The sequence below is a fragment of the Salminus brasiliensis genome, chromosome 13 (assembly GCF_030463535.1).
Source record: "Salminus brasiliensis chromosome 13, fSalBra1.hap2, whole genome shotgun sequence".
Classification (NCBI taxonomy): Eukaryota; Metazoa; Chordata; class Actinopteri; order Characiformes; family Bryconidae; genus Salminus; species Salminus brasiliensis.
The window spans coordinates 38,765,685-38,785,456 of NC_132890.1; the positions used below are offsets into that span (position 1 = coordinate 38,765,685).

Below are 19,772 nucleotides of genomic sequence, written 5' to 3' on the forward strand. Positions count from 1 at the left end.
AAAAGTTAGGACATCCCTAACTTGATCTTCTTTAAACAATATGAAGAGATGGAGGTAATATAAATTAACTCACACAACTGATGTCTTTTAAAAATCATTTATAAAAAGTAATTACCTGTTTTTGGACACCTTGTGCTCTGATAGCTGGTATTTCTCTCCTTGGCTGAAATAAGGTCAGTTAGATGTTTCCTGTACTGATCTACATGAGAGACTGAGAGAAAGTGTTTCTCGCTCCTCCATGCAGAAATCTTTCAGCTGTGAGACGTTTCACCTTCAGCTTTTAAACAGATCAAGTGATCAAGATGAGATGTCCTAACTTTTATACGACTAAATCCAGAGGGGGCAAATACTTTTGCATGACACTGATCTCTAGTATTTTGCATTTTTATGCATGTGGGGCAATTGTACAAAAGAACAGTGTCAGCCCATTTGATGTAATTATGGGCTATCAATTTCTGTGCTTTCACAGCAATTCATGATAGCAAGCAGTACACAGAGACAGTGATCTTGCAGTAGGGTTGTGAGGAGTCTAAAATCCATCATAAGCAAACCATCAAGTGTTGTCCCTTACTGCTGGCTTTATTTCAGACATAGTCGTATAGAGGACACTTGATTCAATGTCTTGATTAAAGCTGGTCTTAAATCAGGTTTGCCTGGTCAAAATAAGTCTTTAAATCTTCTATTAGTGACACAGGGAGACACAGCACTGTGACTCAGCATTTTCTCTCACATAATAAACTATTTGTATTTAAGTTTATGGCTGAGGTATGTGATGCAGAGAGTAATAGAGAGAAAGACCAAGATAAAATAAAGGTTTAAAAATTCAAATAGTTTGAAAATGTGTTTATTTACTAACTCGACTGATATGCTCATGTTATTGCTTTTTTTGGCTTTATTTTGTACCTAATGACTTTGCCTCAGTCAGCTTTCTGTTGCCCCTTCTAAGGATAGTACAAAAGACACCTCAAGTATTTTGACCTGATTTTTAGTTTGAACTCGTGTTGAATGTGAACATTGTCAAAAGTATTCACTCATCCATCCAAATCCTCGAATTCAGGTGTTTCAATCAATTCCATGGCCACAGGAATATAAAACCTAGGCATGCTGACTGCCTCTACAGACATTTGTGAAATAATGGGAACAGAGAGCGTAGAGACCCTCAGGGAATGGGTTTCCATGACCGAGCAGCTGCATCCTAGCCTTACATCACCAAGCGCAATGCAAAGCATGGGATGCAGTAGTGTAAAGCACGCCACCACTGGACTCTAGAGAACTCTAGCCTTCAGAGATTACCTCCAGCTTAACATAAGCAAGACAAGGACTGGTGGATTTAGGCATGCTAAAGGGCCTGTGAAACCCTATGGAAGGGTGTGGAAATGGACCAGTCCTACAAGCACATGGGCTTCCAACTGAATGATAGCAACATTAGATAACATGGATGGGCTTAACAAAACAGGCCAATCAGGCTATTCTTTCTAAATAACACTGACCAGAGATTGCAGCATAATCTCCAACTTATAAAAAAAGGATTTTGAAAAGACAATTTTGTAGCAATTACAATCTGCCAATTTTCTCCTTAGTGTTATCCAGATGCACATTCCTTTGCATCAACTACAACCTTACAACTAACTACACCCTACATTTCCCTGTGTTAGAATATAATCCACGCTTTCATCTTCATTTCTGATAATGTCTATTATATATATATATACACATATGTCTGTTTGTCTATCTCTGCCCCTCTCTCTCAGGGCTACAGCCACACATCGAGGACAGATCATTTTCAAGGACACTCTGGCCCAGCAGCTCTGTGAACAGGGAGGTGAGGATGTTCTCATTTTCATCAGCAATTGAACCATGTTTTTTTTTCCACAAAGACCTTCAGTGAATGGAGACATTAGTGCTTCAGGTGAATGGTTTAATCACAACTGATGAAAGAAAGAAATACTATTCTAACTTTTTCATAAGTAAATCTACTGTGGATCCATTATGGCTTTGGACTGGGATTATGAGCTTGTTGGTAATGTGAGCAGACTGACACTCAAGGCCAAGTAAAACCTAGAGGCACAGAAACTGTGAAACAAAGCTAGCTAAGCAACAAGAGACCTACAGCCAGCCACTTCTCTAAATGAGCGGAAAGAAGAGAATCAGTGGACATAAAGTAAACAGACATGGACTGTCTCTTTGCCCAGCATGTGATCCTTCAGCACTGACATATATTGGCTCCAGTCCCGACCCTTTCACCCTCCGACACACAAATAGCCATACCAAGAGGAGGCTTACAACAAGAGCTTAGAGTGACATCCAACGCAGACAGAAAATTAGAAATTAATGAGAATGACAGAGAGAAGGAAGTTAGAGTAAGAAACTGCAGTTCATTGCCAGTTCCATTAACATCACCACCTGATGGAGGACTGTATGGAAGGGATTCAGTGAATGAAATGCAAGGGGGTAATAAAAGAGTTTATGAAATGTCGATATGTCAGCAGGCAATGGACGATTACACACATACACACACACACACACATGCATGCATGCACACAAACACACACACACACACACACACTGGAGAGATCTGGTGGTTGACCTCATTACCGGTTAATTCATGGATGGCTAATAATATGTCACATTTCCACTGTATCACTGGAGGCAGTGTCAGAGAATTTGAATTACAAATTAGGTGGGAATATACCAGAGGCCAAAAGAAAGGAAAGTGGGTTGGGGAGACCTGTGTGACGGGGAAATGAGATGAGGTTATGGAAACTTGGATATTTCCAGTTAGTTACATATCTAACAACCTAAAATAACAGTGAGTTTAAAGTAGAGAACATTGACATTGATGTTGGCAGGACATTGGCATCATGAACGTCCCACGCTATTGAATGTTTGTTTTTTCTTTTTTTTTAATTTCCTTAATTTGGCTTTAGGTTGCTAGAAGACTGAAAGGTTCTTGTATTAAGATTTAAAGCTGACATTTGGCGTCTTAACTGGAATAAACCATTTACAAACAGGAATGTCAACATCACAGAAATGGCTTTTTTTCCAGCCAGTGTGACCTTATTTAAGTGTCATGTAACTATAATTAACTATTAACATGGAATGTTAAACGTTTGGAATATGAAAATAGTTCTTATGTCATTGTGTATGCATTGTTTAATTACTTGTCTGTAATTCCTTGTTGTAAGTCCTAATTTCCATAAAAGAAAAATGACCACTGTTCAAATTTAGATTCTGGATTAGGGTTTTAAAAATATCATATATACGTTGTACAGCTGTCATGTCCTACACGCAATTTTTATGGAGTACAGAGAGGTCAAGCTGAGGTCTAGAAGGCTGGTAGTATTGCTGAGACGGTAAATCAAAACACTCTGCAGTGACACGTGCACAAATATGACCTTTATGCAGTAGTAGATTAGTAAAGTCAGTAGAATAAAACCTTTCCTGGGTCCTCAATGCACAATTCACAATCAATCAGAAGTAACATTTAAAGCAGGCTGAAGCTTATTGGAAACAGGATAAAACTTTAATAACAAGTTAAAGCTACAATAAGAAAAGGTTTGTTCAGAGAACAAACATGCATTAAGAATTTGCGTTAAACAGAGGGGAGACTTGACTGAAGTAAATACCAGCAAATTCTGGAAGCAAACCTTAAACATCTCACCAAATGTAAAAAAAACGAGGATCAGCTTCTACTGCAGGATAATGATTCTAAAGACACCTCGACATCCAAACAATTCTATACCTTTAAAATCATAATCAGTACAGTATATATATAAATATATTTATTTAAATGCACTTAATTGTGTTTAAAACATACTGAGATTTGTAAAAGTATGTTGCAAATATACTAGAAATGTATGTCATTTTTACTTAAATAAAATATGTACTTAATTAACTTATTATTAAAATACATTTTTCAATGTCCCAGCTATTGCATTTTGGAATTGGTACTGAGAATCTGGCTGTATGTCTAGGACCTGGCACTGAGGATTTGTCCTAAATTCAGCATATATTGGCACTTAAAGGGAGAAGAGGAGCCATTTGAAAGCTTAAAGAAGGCTCAAACGCTAAGAGAAGGCTTTTTTAAAAATTAAAACTCTCCTGACAGGGATATGATTAACACACACACACAAAAAAAGAGAGAGTGAAGGGCATAGAGTTTAGGCAATCATTTGGTGATATTCTTACAGAGAGCTAAGACGTGAACAGATTAGCAGAGAGCTGAAGAGTGACTTCTATCAGATAAAATTAAAGCAGGAGTATAGAAAAGAGAAGAACTGGTAAATGTGGAGATAAGTAAAGAGAAAGATAAAAGAAGCAAAAACGTTCAGACAGGAAGAAATTTAAAGATATATAAGAATGTGAGAAACGATCCTTTAAAACTTTATGTTGAGAGAGTTCAGTTGTCAGTGTAATTGTGTAAACGGATCAGTTTAGTAGCTAAAGGCAATTACTTTTCTACATTGGTGATACAGGTATTGAATAAATCTTTATCTTCAATGGAATGATCATTTAAATGCTGCAGTGTGTGTTTACACATGTTCTTTATTTTATAGTTGCAATAGTCAGATGATCTGATATGGGTAAGGAAGAGGGCACATGCTTTTCCCCAGCACTGTAAGTACGTTGAACAGAAGTTCTCACAGGCATGGGAGAATGATAGCACTGTCAAAGAAGCAGTGCTTTATGACTGCCTGGGGAGAGGAGGTGACAAGCTGAGGAGAGAAAGAGAGAGAGAGAGAGAGAGAGAAAGAGAGAGAGAGAGAAAATGAATTGCTAGCCACATATCATGACAGATACTGTGTGATGGGATAGGCGTAGAGGAGGCTTGTGGAGGACCATGTAATTTCCAATAGTTCCATCAATCAGGAATTTATGAGGAGCACTGACTCCTCTCTCCCTCTCCTGGATTAGTAAAAATCACAAATAACTCACTGGAGCGTCAGAGCCATGTGCAGGGTCTGTCCTTACTAAAGAATCAGTTCATACAGGGAACAAAGTTTTCCTGTTCCTATCAAAATCTAATCAGATCATGTTTATCAGCTCCTCACATGAGCACACGCATTACACACAATATATACCAGATCCCAGTACAGAATATACACACATTAACTTACACTTTACACACACTACACATACACTATACACACACTACACACACTACACACACTACACATACACTATACACTATACACACACTACACATACACTATACACACACTACACATACACTATACACACACTACACACACTACACATACACTATACACACACTACACATACACTATACACACACTACACACACACTACACATACACTATACACACACTACACACACTACACATACACTATACACACTACACATACACTATACACACTACACATACACTATACACACTACACATACACTATACACACACTACACACACTACACATACACTATACACACACACTATACACACATTACACATACACTACAAATACACTACACACACACTACACATACACTATACATACACTATGCACACACTATACACACATTATACACACTACACATACACTATACACACACTATACACACTACACACAACACATACACTATACACACACTACACACACTACACATACACTATATACTATACACACACTACACATACACTATACACACACTACACATACACTATACACTATACACACACTACACATACACTATACACACACTACACACACTACACATACACTATACACACTACACATACACTATACACACACTACACATACACTATACACACACTACACACACTACACATACACTATACACACACTACACACACTACACATACACTATACACACACACTATACACACATTACACATACACTACAAATACACTACACACACACTACACACACACTACACATACACTATACATACACTATACACACAATATACACACATTATACACACTACACACACTACACACATCACACATACACTATACACACACTATACACACATTACACACACTATACACACAATACACATATGAGATGAGATATGTGAACGAGCACCTGGGTTTTAGTTTGAGGTGGTGAGCCGCCATCCAAGAAGAGACATCAGCGAGACACGCTGAGATACGGGCGGAAACCTGTGTGTCAGACGGTGGGAAAGAGAGCATGAGTTGAGTGTCGTCGGCGTAACAGTGGTAAGAGAATCCATGAGAGGAGATCACTTTACCAAGAGAGCGAGTGTAGAGTGAGAGAAGAAAAGGACCAAGAACCGAGCCTTGTGGAACGCCAGTGGAGAGACTACAAGGAGTGGACCTGTCCCCCTGCCATGTTACCTGGTATGAGCCAGATATGAGCAGGTACGATGCAAACCATCGCCATGCAAACCATCGCCATGCAGAGCCGGTAATTCCAAGGCCGGCAAGGATAGACAGGAGGATCTTGTGGTCCACTGTGTGAAAAGCTGCGGAGAGGTCAGGGAGGATCAGAACTGATGACAGTCTGGCAGCTTTAGCTGCATGGAGCTTCTCTGTAACTGCAATGAAAGCAGTTTCAGTAGAGTGAGCTGCTTTGAAGCCAGACTGGTTAGGGTCCTGTAGATTGTTTAGAGTGAGAAAGAGAGACAGCTGGTTGTAGACAGAACGTTCAAGAATCTTTGAGAGGAAAGAGAGAAGAGAAATGGGTCTGTAGTTGCCGATGTCCAAGCTGTCTTGAACGCGGATGGTACATGACCTGACAACAAAGAGCTGATTGTGATAAAGGAGATGAAAGGAAGGAGGTTTGGCGCAATAGTTTGGAACAGTGTGGATAGAACAGGGTCTAGCGGACAGGTACACATAATACCTATACTATACACACACTATCCACACTACACAGACACTATACATACACTATACACACACTACACATGCACTATACACACACACTACACACACACTACATATATGTTATACACACTATACGCACTACACATACACACTATGCATACTGTACACACTCTCCACAGTGGTCCCATCGATGGAGCACTCTCTGCTGCTTCCTACATTCCTTACTCCTTGGTCTTGTTGATGTTTTGAGATTGAGCTCGTTCACTTGCACACATTTTGAAGAAGATTGAGGTTGATAAAAAAAAGAGAGTGCAGGTGTGCATACTCAAGGTTTTCTAAATCCAGGGCTTCTCACCATTTCCTGTTTTTTTGTGTGCACACACACTTTAACTCCAGAATAAATGAGACCCTTGGACTGTTAATGTAGTCTGACAGAGCTTGGTATCTTTTTACTTTTATACTACTATCCTCTATCCTCCCCGTCTTATCCCAGTGCCCTCTTTAAATAAGCAGGGATTTAAAGTGGCCTGCCTAACTCTAAGTTGTCATTTGCAAGGCAGTGCTGAAGGTGGGGTGGGGTGCATTAAATAGCCAATGTAAGTCCTTGGCTGGAAAGATACTGGCATTAGCACAGATCAGTGACTAATAAGTGAGGCAGTAATTGGAATATTTAACAAAATGAAAAAGGATTAAAACCTGGCAGAAGTGCCACTCTTTCTGGGTTGTAGAGAGAGAAAGAAAGAAATTGGTGGATAAATGAGAATCAGAGCGAGATGGGCACCGCTAAATGAAAAGAGAGAGAAGACAGAAATGGAGAAATGGAACCAAGGCCAAGTTCTTGGAGAAAAAAGTCTTGAAGGATTAAGAAGCTTTTATTTTTTCAAAAAATACTGTTCTTGTGTGCATGCCTACAAATATGACTCTGTACACTGTCTGTGACAGCATTTCGGACAAACCTCTGACATGTTAATGAACAGATAATCAGTGAGAGACGTTATCCTTAGTCTAGTGCTGCCAGGAAAATCTGCTCAGCCTCTCCACTGCTTAATAAAAGTCACGTCTAAATGGTTCCACACGCTGTAGCATTACATTACTGAGACTGCTTCTTGATGGAGATCATAATAAGCAGGAATGAGAGATGCTCTGTGACTGAACCGACTCTTACATCCTGCATCATCAGGCATTTGGCGGATTATGTCTGAAAAAGGAAGTCCTTTGATCTACTTTTAATGGGCCTCTCCATTGAGCTAAATTGTAGCCTGTTAAGTTGATGTTGGATGTTTTTTGACTATCCACCTACTGTAGAACTTTCCAATTTTTGGCTTGGCATACCAGCTTGCTATAAGTCCCTAACGTTTTGTCTAGTATTTTTCTGTAGTGCTAAATACTCTGTGCCTATGTGTTTTATCTTGTTAGCAAAAGTAAATCATACTGTTTCTCCTTTGTCTACTTTAGCCCCCACAGAATCACCATTGCGGCCCAGTTTAGGTAAGAAGATATTTCCACTGACTGAAATTTCACAAAGTTAACAATTTTGACCAAAAATCAATTACATCGGTCTATGTTCTCGACCTTGGCTGTTTTATGTCTTGCTGCATAGCTGAGGTTCATGGAAACCATGCAGTTCTTCGTGATGATTTTGACTCTAATCTTCAAGGAGAGTTGGATCTCAATATCTGGTGGGTATACAGGATACAGCCCTTGTAAGCAAAGTACTTATGATTACATTTGCCAGTGTGATTATCATTTCATGTCTTTGTCCTTCACAGGTCAGACTGCAGTAACTGTGTGGTAGGGGAGCAGTGTGGTGTGCTGTTGCATGGCAAAGCAGTCACTTTCTGTGAACCCTTTGGAAAGAGAGAACTGGTAATTCTGTTGAAATTCCAACACCCACATGCACAAATACAGTGCCCTCCAAAATGTTTGAGACAAATACATATTTGGTCTTCGCTCCACAGTTTACAATTTACATTTCAGTTTCACCATGTTGAAATTACAACGCACTTCCCCTCATTTCAGGACACCATGATGTCTGGGATATTTGGCTTCTCAGGTGTCGATGATTACACAGGTGTGTTCCATTGCTTCATTAGTGCAGGCATAAGAGAGAGGGAGACATCCACTGCTGATGGCCGAACAATCCTTAATTGTCTGTCCGACAGATCAGAAAAAGCATTCCGGAGGCGGGTTTGCGTTTGTCAGAGACTACTATCCACAGAAGTCTTTGTGAACAGAAATACAGAGAGAGAAAAAAATGGAAAGTTCATGAATTATCACATACACATGTGTTCTATATGCTGAAGAAAAAACCTAAGGGGAAATGGCCCTAAAACAAGCCAGAGCTGTCCTCAATTGAGGGGGTGGTTTGGTTTGATTTGAAATTGTAAACTGTGGAGTGGGTTGGGCAGATCAAGGAAAAATGTGCCTTTGTCCAAAACAGTGGAGGGCACCTTATTTAAAAACTGTATTTAGTAGTACATCTTTGGATCCTAGTCTGTACAAACTAGCTATCGATATTTTCAGAATGAACAGTGAAGCACTTTTGTAAGTCACTCTGGAGCAGAGCATCTGCCAAATGCCTTCAATGTAAATGTAAAAAACACATCATACTCGCTACCTTAGAGACTTTTAATTCATTATTATTAGTGTAATAATAATTCTCAATGTCCCAAAACCTTGCATTGAAATACTAAATTCCAAAAAATACTTACACAGGACAATTTTATTTTTATTTCTGCTGTTTTTTTGCTGCTCCATATATGGAGAAACACACAGTGGAAACAAAATCTCAAATTAATTTTAAAACAATGATATGTTTGCTGTTCACATAGACCACAGTGGCTTTGAACACCAGCACTGCCTCAGTACTGCAGTTTGCACTAGGTAAGTAATACCATGCTGATCTAAATCAGACAGTAGTCTTTGGTAGTTGGTAGGTTGGTGATTGAAGCTGTCTTGGTTGCTGGGCCAATAAAGACTGTCTATATCAGGGGTGTTGAGCTGTATCTTGAAAGTTACAGTGTTTCAGGTTTTCATTCCAGCCAAATAGGAGCACATGTGATCAGTTGTTACAAGCATTAAACAGAACTAAGCAGTGTCTACCGTGTCTCATTCATCCTTGATTGTAAACTAATGAAACTTCCTCTGCAATTAACATGACTGAACAGGCTGTAGAAGCTTTGTAGTGCTGTTAGAATTCCTCATTGATATCACATCATCTTTGATGATTATCTCTTTAGAATTCTAAGTCTTTACTCCTGTCTCTATGTGTGTCCTTTGAAGCCACTTTCCACAAAAAAATAAATAGAAAAAAAGAAAAAGATGAAAACAGAAAAAGTTAGAAACCTCAGAGATTGGGACAGAGACTGTTTAGAGAAGATGCTTGACAGAGGTCACTGAGGAATTTGATCAGCACACCCTCACCCAATCCCAGTGTGTTAAGACATCAGTTATGCACAGTCTGTAAAGTGAAGGGCTCAGCTCTCGAGGTGTGAGTGGATCATAGTCAGCCTATGTAAAGAAATGGAAATGACAGGAGGAATAAAAGCCAACACATTTTTTCTCTGTTTTGATGCAAGCTGGCTTTAGGTATTAGCTTGATTCTAATGTGCTGTTCAGTCATGAAAGATGACTGCACTAACACTGTTCTCTGTTCAAATATGTGTGTTCTCTTTTGTTTAGGCTCTGGATCCTGTCGCTTCAGCTACTCAGATCCCAGTATAATTGTCTCCTATAGTCTAAACAGTTCAGATGACTGGGTCACCTGGGATAAGATCAGGTCTGGTTGATGTACTACATAATGATATTCCATAACCCTAACTCTAATTCCACAATTCCAAACCCCAACCCTAACCCTATTTCTAGCACAGCAAGATCTATATGTTGTGTTAAACCAATTATGAGTTTTCCAAAAACTCTTAGCAAATAATGAACAACCTAACAAAGATTGTGAAAAGAATGATAAAGTCCAAAGTTGTTATGCATTAGTTATTATGTGCAAAAATATATTTACTCTAGAGAATGTAACCTTATTTACACTATTTTACACTATTTACACTTGCAGTTAACAACTCCGGCCTTTAGGTGATGAACTGCAAAATCCACTTTAAGAAGTACTTTGTGTAGAACAAATAGGTTAGTTAGTTAATTTAGTACCTTAGGTATGGATGTTTTGGGAAATTCTTGTTATTTACCAAACATCATTAAGAACTAGTTGCCAAAGTACTTAGTGTTTTCCCAAAGCTTTTGGGAAACTCAGCCCAGGATATTTAGTACGGTCTCTGTCTTCCTAGCTCTGTCTTTGTCTCACTCTCAAAATTAAATTTTAATAAAGATCTCTCTTTCTCTTTTTTCAGAGCACCTACTAATAGCAGTACAATAGTGCATCTCTTGCCAGTGCCACCGCTCTGCAGAGACGAGGGTGTGCGAGTGCGATGGACTCAGGAGGCTGCACTTGGGCCTGATGGCTATGAATCTTGCTGGGGACTTGACAATGTATTGCTGGTCAACATGGCCCACAAACCCACTCTGCTGGAAGATAACCTAGATCCCCCTGATACTGCCAACTGGTTCTTTTTTCCTGGTGCCACTGTAAAGGTAATATAGAAAGATGTTGATAATGAAACAACTCTAAACAAAACATATTATCAAATTTAATTGTAGTCATAAATTCACAAAACATTTGCCTAAATACCTAAATATTGAAATAATTAAATATTTGGCCCACCTTACAATTTTTTTTACTAATCTCAAAATAGTTGAAAGTTCGGCTGTTTGTGTTTAGACCAGTTTAACTGACTGTAATGATAAAAAAGAACAGTTCTTTACTTTTACATTTAACAGCAATGTTTATCCCCTTAACAAGGCTTATCAGGTGTATTACTCAGTAACTACAGGGACTTCTGTACAAACTGGTGAGGCTGAGGTTTGTAGTAACACTTTCGGCCAACCAGCGGTACATAGGCTATTTAAGGGGTTAACCAAGTCTATCTGTGGTAACTTTGGATAAATATAAATATAAATATATACATTTTTTTGTATATAAATAGATCCACCAGCTACAATCCAAAAGCTAAAAACTTACTTTTACAAATGTAAAGGCATGTTATGCAATCGCCTACAATTAGCTTGATTTTAGATCACCAATCCATAATTTAATTGATTTTCCTTTTCATTAGCATGCCTGTCAGTCAGATGGAAACTCACTGTATTTCCATGGAGGGGAGGCAGTGGGACATAGTTTTGCTTCCACCCGGGGTATTGATCTCCACCGGGAGGAAGGACAGAGCTACTGGGAGGAGGACTTTGAGAGTCCATCCAAAGGGTGAGCACAGCCAGCAGCAATTCCAACATGCATATCATCAAAACCCCTCTCCACTCCAAAAAAGAAAAATGCATTAAATTTCCATCTAGGATTGCAGTAGTATACTGGTTTTAGGTATACCATGGTATGAAAATTGGTGATTATTGTACCTTGTACATGTGTAAATGCATCCAGAGTATCTCACCAATTTCGTACTGTTTTGAGAATTTTGTTAACTGTCATTTGATTAATCTAGAAAATAATCAGCATATTCATAAGTGACACTTTATTCAGTGAAAGAAACAGTATTAACAAATATCAGTGATAAAGCAGCATCTGTACATTCAGTAGATTATGAATACATTTGCTGAGGACTTCTACTGAATTCAGGTGTTCTTCACTTTATTTGGAGAGTCCAAGTTCTGATCTGTAGACGTTCACCTGTTGTTTTCAATATTGAATTTTAACTAAATCTTGTGTTCTTCAGTTGGGACACTAAAGGTGCAGTCTATGGCACTCAGTGTGGTGAAATTGAGTCAGGTTCTGCACTTGTGTTCCTCGGGGATGGAGAGAGAAAAGTGTGTACTCCTTACCTGGATACAACCTTTTATGGCAACCTGCGCTTCCATTTTACCATGGGTATGGATTTCTATACACACTATGCACCAGTGACCTGTTGCACAGACAATTTGAGGTGTCACCTATTAGCATTTATGTTGTGTAAAATACAGAAAAGAACCCTTTTCAACATTGTGTCAAAGATGAAACTCATTCACAAGACTACGCACCAGTTCTACACAATCATTTTAAAATACTATGAACACCTATCTAATAGTGGGAATAACCACCCTTGGCTGGATGACACTAGCGAAAGGTTTCAAAAAACGAAGTGGGGCAACTTTAGCAATTATAATTGTATTTCCTTTTTGTATTGCCTGCATGTGATTGTGTCTTAGGTGGTGGGGAGTGTGATCCTGCGGAGTCACATGAAAATGATGTTATCCTCTTTGGACGATTGGAAGGAAGAAGAGGCCATGTGCTTTTGGACACACTACCATTTTCAGCCTACAGGGTAAAATGTTTATGACTTGTCTTTATGTATGATGTGAAATGTTTTAGTTGGTTAATAGGTAGGGGGGGAATGAAAGAACAGTGTCCATATATTGTGAAGCTAAAGTTCAGTGCTCTTTATAATGTTCGAGACAAAAGCATACTTTCCTTTAATCTGCCTCTTCCTCTGCTCCACTAGTTCACATTTCTTGAATTTACTTTTTAGATCACCCCCCCTCATTAGGGACACCATAATGCTTGGGACATAGCAATGATAGTTACATTAAAGCAGTCGTGTTTAACTCTGTGTTGGAGATCTTAATGACTGTGATTTATAGACATTTATAGACATCACCAGCTGCTGAGTATCTTCTCTGCTAATGCTGGCTGGCTGAACTTTATTTTTTGTTTTACTTTGAAAAAGTAGATGCTGCCTGTATCAGTTTCAAAACCCAAACACTGGCCTATAAATCCAAGACTAGACCAGCTCCTCCAGACTTAATGGTAATGTTCAAAAGCTGATCAGTACCAAGATCCTTTCCAGCCTTAAGTATGTTTCGAATTGGCCCATTATCCTTTAAGATCCATAGAAGACAAGCATCAGTTTTTCTTCTGTCCAGCACCGAAGTGGTGGGATGAACTTCCCCTCGGTGTACAAACGGCAGAGTCGCTCGCTGTCTTCAAATGCAGACTGGCAGAGTGTAGAGTGTGTGGAGTTTTGTGGTCTCCATATTGACTTCTGTATTTAGTAGTGTCTAAGATTAGAATGATCTTTGGATCTTGGTCTCATCTGTCCACAAGACCTTTTTACAGAATTCTGCAGATCTTTTGAAATGTTTTTCTAAACTGTAATCAGATTATTCTGTTAGTGGTCTGCATCCTGTAGTATAGCCTCTGTATTTCTGTTCATGAAGATTTCTGTGGATAGTATTCTCTGACACATACACTCACCTCCTGAAGTCTGTTACTGATCTTTTGGACAGATAATTAAGGATTTTTTTAATCAGTGAGGATTATTCTGCAAACAGCTGATTTTAGTGATCCTGAGGTTTGACTGAGGTCTCTAATGGTGATAATTTAAAATTGTAAACTGTGGAGCAGAGAAAAGGGCGGATCAAGGAAAATGTGTCCCAAACATCATAGAGGTAACTGTAAATCTGTAAATAAGTTTAAGATGTACAGGATAATGATGTAATAACCTACAAAGATATAAAAATCAGCTTGAGCAGTAAGATTTTTTTATGTAATAGCACAATACATTATTATTAAGGGGGCTTTGCTATCTGTTGGGGGAGACCTCTTAATATAAATATATAGATTGTGTAAAGTTAACCAACACAAAACACAGCCAAACCATCAGAGCGAAAGCATGAGCCAAACGGGAAAACAGAAAAGGAGAAACAGAGTGTAAACAATCTACAATGTAAACAAAGCAGACAAGAAAAAAGGTCAAACGCATAAGAAGCAAAAGGAAGGCTGCTCGAAATGCTGCTGGGAAACAGTGGCAATACTTCGCAAAGCATAGTTCGGAGTCCAGTAGAGTCTGGATCCAACATTCTGAGAGTTGTAGTGTTAAGGAGGTGCTCGTCCATTGACTAAGTAAGGGAAGTACATACTTTAGATACTTTGAAGTCAGTATCAGGCATGACACTGTTTTTTTGTTGGCATAAATATTATAAACTTACCCCAAAATGTTTTCTGTGGTACACATTTTAGAAATGCTGTCACCCAGAAGAAATTTCAGATTTTATCCTATTATTTGGTCTAGATGCCCTTGCTTTATGCACTCTGTTTTTTTCTTCAACTGTCCCTTCCCTTCTCTTTCTCTCTCTCTCTACCTCTTACCCCCAGACTCCTGCTTTGGTGTCAGTGGCCTTGCCTGTAGAGTTGCAGACTCCTATGACTCAATTCTGTCTGGAGCAGAAATTTCATGGTGGTGCCAACCATCACGTATGGGCACTGGATTTCCTGCAGTTGCTGCCAGTGATGCCTGGTGCTCACACACACATGGCCCAGTTTTCAATCAACCTTGGCTGTGGCTCCTACCAGCCTGCTAATAGGTATCCACTATAACCAAATACAATTATAAATAAAACAACAAAAACTGTTGTGTTAGGTTTTTAGTAAGCAACAAAAGCTCAAACCTCTCATGGCCTGTATTAAGATAAGATAAGATAAGATAGTCCTTTATTAGTCCCGCAGTGGGGAAATTCACAGAATATTGCTAACCAGAGCATAGTCTGATGCAACACAATCCAAATCGAATGTGTTATACACAATTACATTTACTCCTTTTGTGTTTATATCTTGTGTCGTAATGTCACATAAAGAAAATATAGGGCCATGCAAAAGTCTGGGCACTAAGCTATCACATAACAGACGGCTGGGCACCTCTGTTGAGAGAGAGAGTGCAAAACAATAAATGTGTGGCAACAGCACTGATAATCTGTGGCCTCAAAAGAGTGCTGCATCCAAGTACCTTAACCTTCTGCAAGTAAGAATCACCCAAACAAGAATGGACAGACCCTACAAAAAAAGCTGCTACAAAAAACAGGGGGGTGTAATTTAGTATCAACCATGTAGTGTGTCCAGATTTTTGCCTTCAGGCCCCTGTTTAAAAGCCGTGATAGATGGAAATAAAAAGGAAATCTTGCTTCAAATATTAAAGAAATCAAGTAATGCTTAAAATTCACAGAAAATTAGGCCAGGGGTGCCCAAACCTTTGCATTCATTCCACTCAATGAGTACACTGTATTCTCTCTCTCTCTCTCTCACTATATATATATATATATATATATATATATATATATATACATATATATTTATATTTATATGTATATAAATATTGAGACACACCTCATTTAATCCCATTGTCACAGGTGTATAAACTCCAGCCTCTAGTCCTGCAGTCTGTCTTTCCTCCACACATCAGTGAAAGAACGGGAGGTTCTAAAGAGCTCACTGAACTCCAGCGTGGTTCTGTATGTAATAGGAGACACCGCTGCTCCAACAACTACAAGTCAGCTGGTGAAATTTCCTCCCTCCTAGATCTTCCTCCATCAGCTGTGAGTGGTGTTATTATTGAACAGTGGAAGAGTTTAGGAGGAACAGCTCACAGAGAGCAGCTCAGCCACCGAGTGTCTGTCAGACCACGTAAAGTTATAGAGTGGGGTCAGGGCCGAGTGCTGATGCTAATGCAAACCTCCTCTGGCAATAACATCAGCTGCATGCAAGCCTTACATCATCAATCACAAAACCAAGCATCGGATGCAGTGGTATAACAACGCCACTGGACTCTGGAGCAATGAAGACCTGCCTGACTGCACTGGAGGAGGAGATAATGGTGTGGTGTCATTTTTCAGGGTTGGCCTATAGGCCCCTTAGTACTAGTAAAGGGAAATCTTTATGCCTTAGCAGACCCAGACATTCTGGGGAGCTGTACACTTCCAACTTTTTGGAACCAATGTAGGGAAGGTTTTCTGTTCCAGCATGACTGACTGTGCCCCAGTCCATAAAGGTAGGATTCGGTGAGTTTGGTGTGAAAGAACTTGACTGGCCTGCACAGAGCCCTGACCTCAACTCCATCCAACACTTTTGGGATGAACTAGAACAGGCATTGCAAACCAGGCTCTTTCGACCTCACAAATGCTCTTCTGGATGAATGGACAAAACCTCCCACAGACTTACTCTAACATCTTGTTGAAAGCCTTCCCAGAAGTGTGAAAGCTGTTATAGTTGCAAAAGGAACACAAGATTACAACAATTGTCCATATTGTCTGTGTGTGTGTAAATACACAGTGGTGCTGGAACATCGTGGACCCTTTAGAATTTTCTGTTTCTGCATGCATCTGCAATATTTTCACACATCTTAAAAGTAGATAATGAAAGATTATTGCAACACTATGGTATTATGATATGTGTTGTTTTGTAATGTTGTTTACCTGCTGAGGGAACGATGGATTCTTCAAGGACAGGGCTTTTGCTTTAAATGTCCTGGGACGTTTTCTCGAAAGGGTTCTTTCCCTTCTACCTTGTGACTTACCTTTACTTACTTACTAGCCACTGTAGTAGTAAGAGCACCATCATGTGTGCACTCTACTCCTGAAGTCCTTCCACCTTACCTTTGCAGACCTTGCCAGTTGTTCCCACATGAACCCAAAATCGAAATATGAAACCAAGCTTTGCTCTTTAGACTAGCTAACAAGATCTCAACTACCTCTTTCAAAATGAGGAATTCTGGTTCCTTTTTACTGTATTTATGTTTACCTGTTCATCTGTTCTGATGTGCTAAAGTGCCTCAAACATCTTCACAGTTATATACATAAATAATATACAATTTCCAAAAGGAGTTTCAGTAGGTTCCAGAATGTCACAGTAACATGTGCTTTTCTTTTTTAAACACCAATGCATTTTCTGGATAGTGTCAGTTTGGAATTCTCAACCAATCACGGGCGCTCCTGGTCCCTCCTGCACACAGAGTGTCTACCTGAGCTGTGTTCAGGGCCACATCTTCCCCACAGCACAATCTACTCATCTGATAACTACAGCGGGTGTGTATGTGAGCATGTGAATGTACTGTATGTTTTTAAGACATGCCCCTGCTACCATATTTGTGAATAGTTGGTAAAGTTTGCTTGTGTATGTGTGTGAGGGTGTAGGTGGACTAGGATTTCCATCCCTCTTCCCAATGCTGCCCTTACAGAGAGTACACAGTTTCGGTGGAGGCAAACTGGAACCGGCAGCATGTGGGCCATCGACAATGGTAAGAGTCAGCACTTATTTTAATGTGATTTTAGAAAACAAAGATTTTCTTAAATCTTTATTTAGATATATTAGTTGTTTGGGCACTGCAGCGTGGTGTGGTACCACAGTTGCTAAGCCATGTAAAATAAGTGACCTGATGAATGCCATCAAGAGTGTGGCAACTCCCTAGATGCTCCTGCGATTGAACCACATGCATGTGTCATTTATCTTTGATCTGAACCAAAAAAACTCACGAGCATGATCCACTCATCCTCCCGCTAAAACAGATCCCTTCAAAGACTCTTACGAAAGTCATTATTACCGATTATGCTGATTCTTTACAGATTCATATCTTTGTACTTAGGACTAACATTAATCACAGATAGTTTTTGCTTTGTACTTTGTTTCTGTTGCTAATAGAACTGTACATACCTCAGTTACGGACTGCAAAGTACATCATACTGGAGAACCATAATTTCACTCCACTGTGTTCTGTAGTCTTTAGACATTTATGATAAATAAACTTTGATTTAGACCTAATTGACAGTTAATCTATGTGAGTGTGTGAGAACAAGAGACAGGGAGATCATTGTTAGAGTGTTGTGTAAGAAATGACCAGTGTGACATACAGGCGAGATGAGCATGTTAACTTAGCCTGATAAACACAGAAAAAAATGCAAAAGTGTGTGCACATTTTCTAGTGTTTAGCACATTACGCATCTATGCATCTCAAAGCTCTTTGTTTACAAACGTATGAATTCGGTCCATGCTTACTGTGTGTAAACGAACAAATGTAAAATCAGTTGAATTAGCCTAGCAGGGGACATTTCTTGCATTTCAGACTTCTGGACGAAACCAAAACATTACTTCACACAAAGTACCCATTTGAAATCTTCAGGATTTGTCTTAATCAGCCCACAAAAGAAAATGCAGATATCACACTCATAAAAGAAGTGGTAGACATGTAATACTCCTACTGCCAAGGTCTCCCAGACTGTTCGCAATCTCTAATGTTCTGTTTAAAATGTGTCAGTGTTAAATCACATTAATTCTCAGGTCAGAATAACTCAAAGCTGAATGTGCATTCCCATGTTCATTAACATTACTTAAAATGATATTAAACGTTATTACAATGTTATTGTTACAGACTTGTGGGTGTGTATTTTACATGTTACTATAAACTGAAATAGTAATTTTATGCATTTAATTTTTTTTTTTTTTGTACCAATAAAAAATTAAAGTTGTTTTGGAGATTTTTGCATGACATGCTCTTTATTAAAAAAAGACCATATTAATCTATTCGAATAATTAAAGACAGATCTTCTCATGGGATGCTTCCTGTTTGAGATTGCTTCACAGTAACCTAAGATTGGATATTTAAGTGGCATGTGATCCTCTCGGTTGGTGAGATAAAGGAAATTATGCCAGTGCTTTCTAATTATTAATAATTTATTCAGTAGAAAAAACAGATCCACACATTGCCTATGAAACAGTCCCCCCAAAACTGAAATAAATTAGAAAGAAAATTCTATTTCTAAATGTTTTTGATGTGCTTGTGGGTGTTTCCATGCTTCTTACAGTATACATTGGGCCATCCTGTTTGCGTTCCTGCTCAGGACGAGGACATTGCTCACGAACCGGTTGCAAGTAAGCACATCCCCTATTTTTAGCCAAAACAAACTCAAAATAAAACAAAAGTTTATCATTTCAGACCACATTTACACAACACTGTATACACTGCATTATATTTCAAACACTGCATTGCTCATTTAGAAAGCTGAAAAGACAGATGATGGAGTAATATATGGAATAGGACAGAGATTTATTGATGCACTATTTTTCT

The 19,772-nt window shown here is 38.9% G+C and overlaps 1 protein-coding gene across 2 annotated transcripts in view; it reads left to right on the forward strand.

Moving 5' to 3' along the window:
• LOC140575411 (reelin-like) overlaps nt 1–19,772 on the forward strand; it is a 124,870-nt gene that overhangs the window by 48,053 nt on the left and 57,045 nt on the right. For both annotated transcript variants that reach the window (XM_072695711.1, XM_072695712.1), the window contains exons 4-17: nt 1,752–1,822; nt 8,290–8,322; nt 8,435–8,513; nt 8,604–8,700; nt 9,666–9,717; nt 10,516–10,612; nt 11,190–11,430; nt 12,012–12,157; nt 12,624–12,775; nt 13,093–13,208; nt 15,038–15,246; nt 17,608–17,736; nt 17,845–17,948; nt 19,510–19,576. In XM_072695711.1, the coding sequence (XP_072551812.1) occupies nt 1,752–1,822; nt 8,290–8,322; nt 8,435–8,513; nt 8,604–8,700; nt 9,666–9,717; nt 10,516–10,612; nt 11,190–11,430; nt 12,012–12,157; nt 12,624–12,775; nt 13,093–13,208; nt 15,038–15,246; nt 17,608–17,736; nt 17,845–17,948; nt 19,510–19,576 (1,593 nt within the window). The remainder of the gene's footprint in view (nt 1–1,751; nt 1,823–8,289; nt 8,323–8,434; nt 8,514–8,603; nt 8,701–9,665; nt 9,718–10,515; nt 10,613–11,189; nt 11,431–12,011; nt 12,158–12,623; nt 12,776–13,092; nt 13,209–15,037; nt 15,247–17,607; nt 17,737–17,844; nt 17,949–19,509; nt 19,577–19,772) is intronic.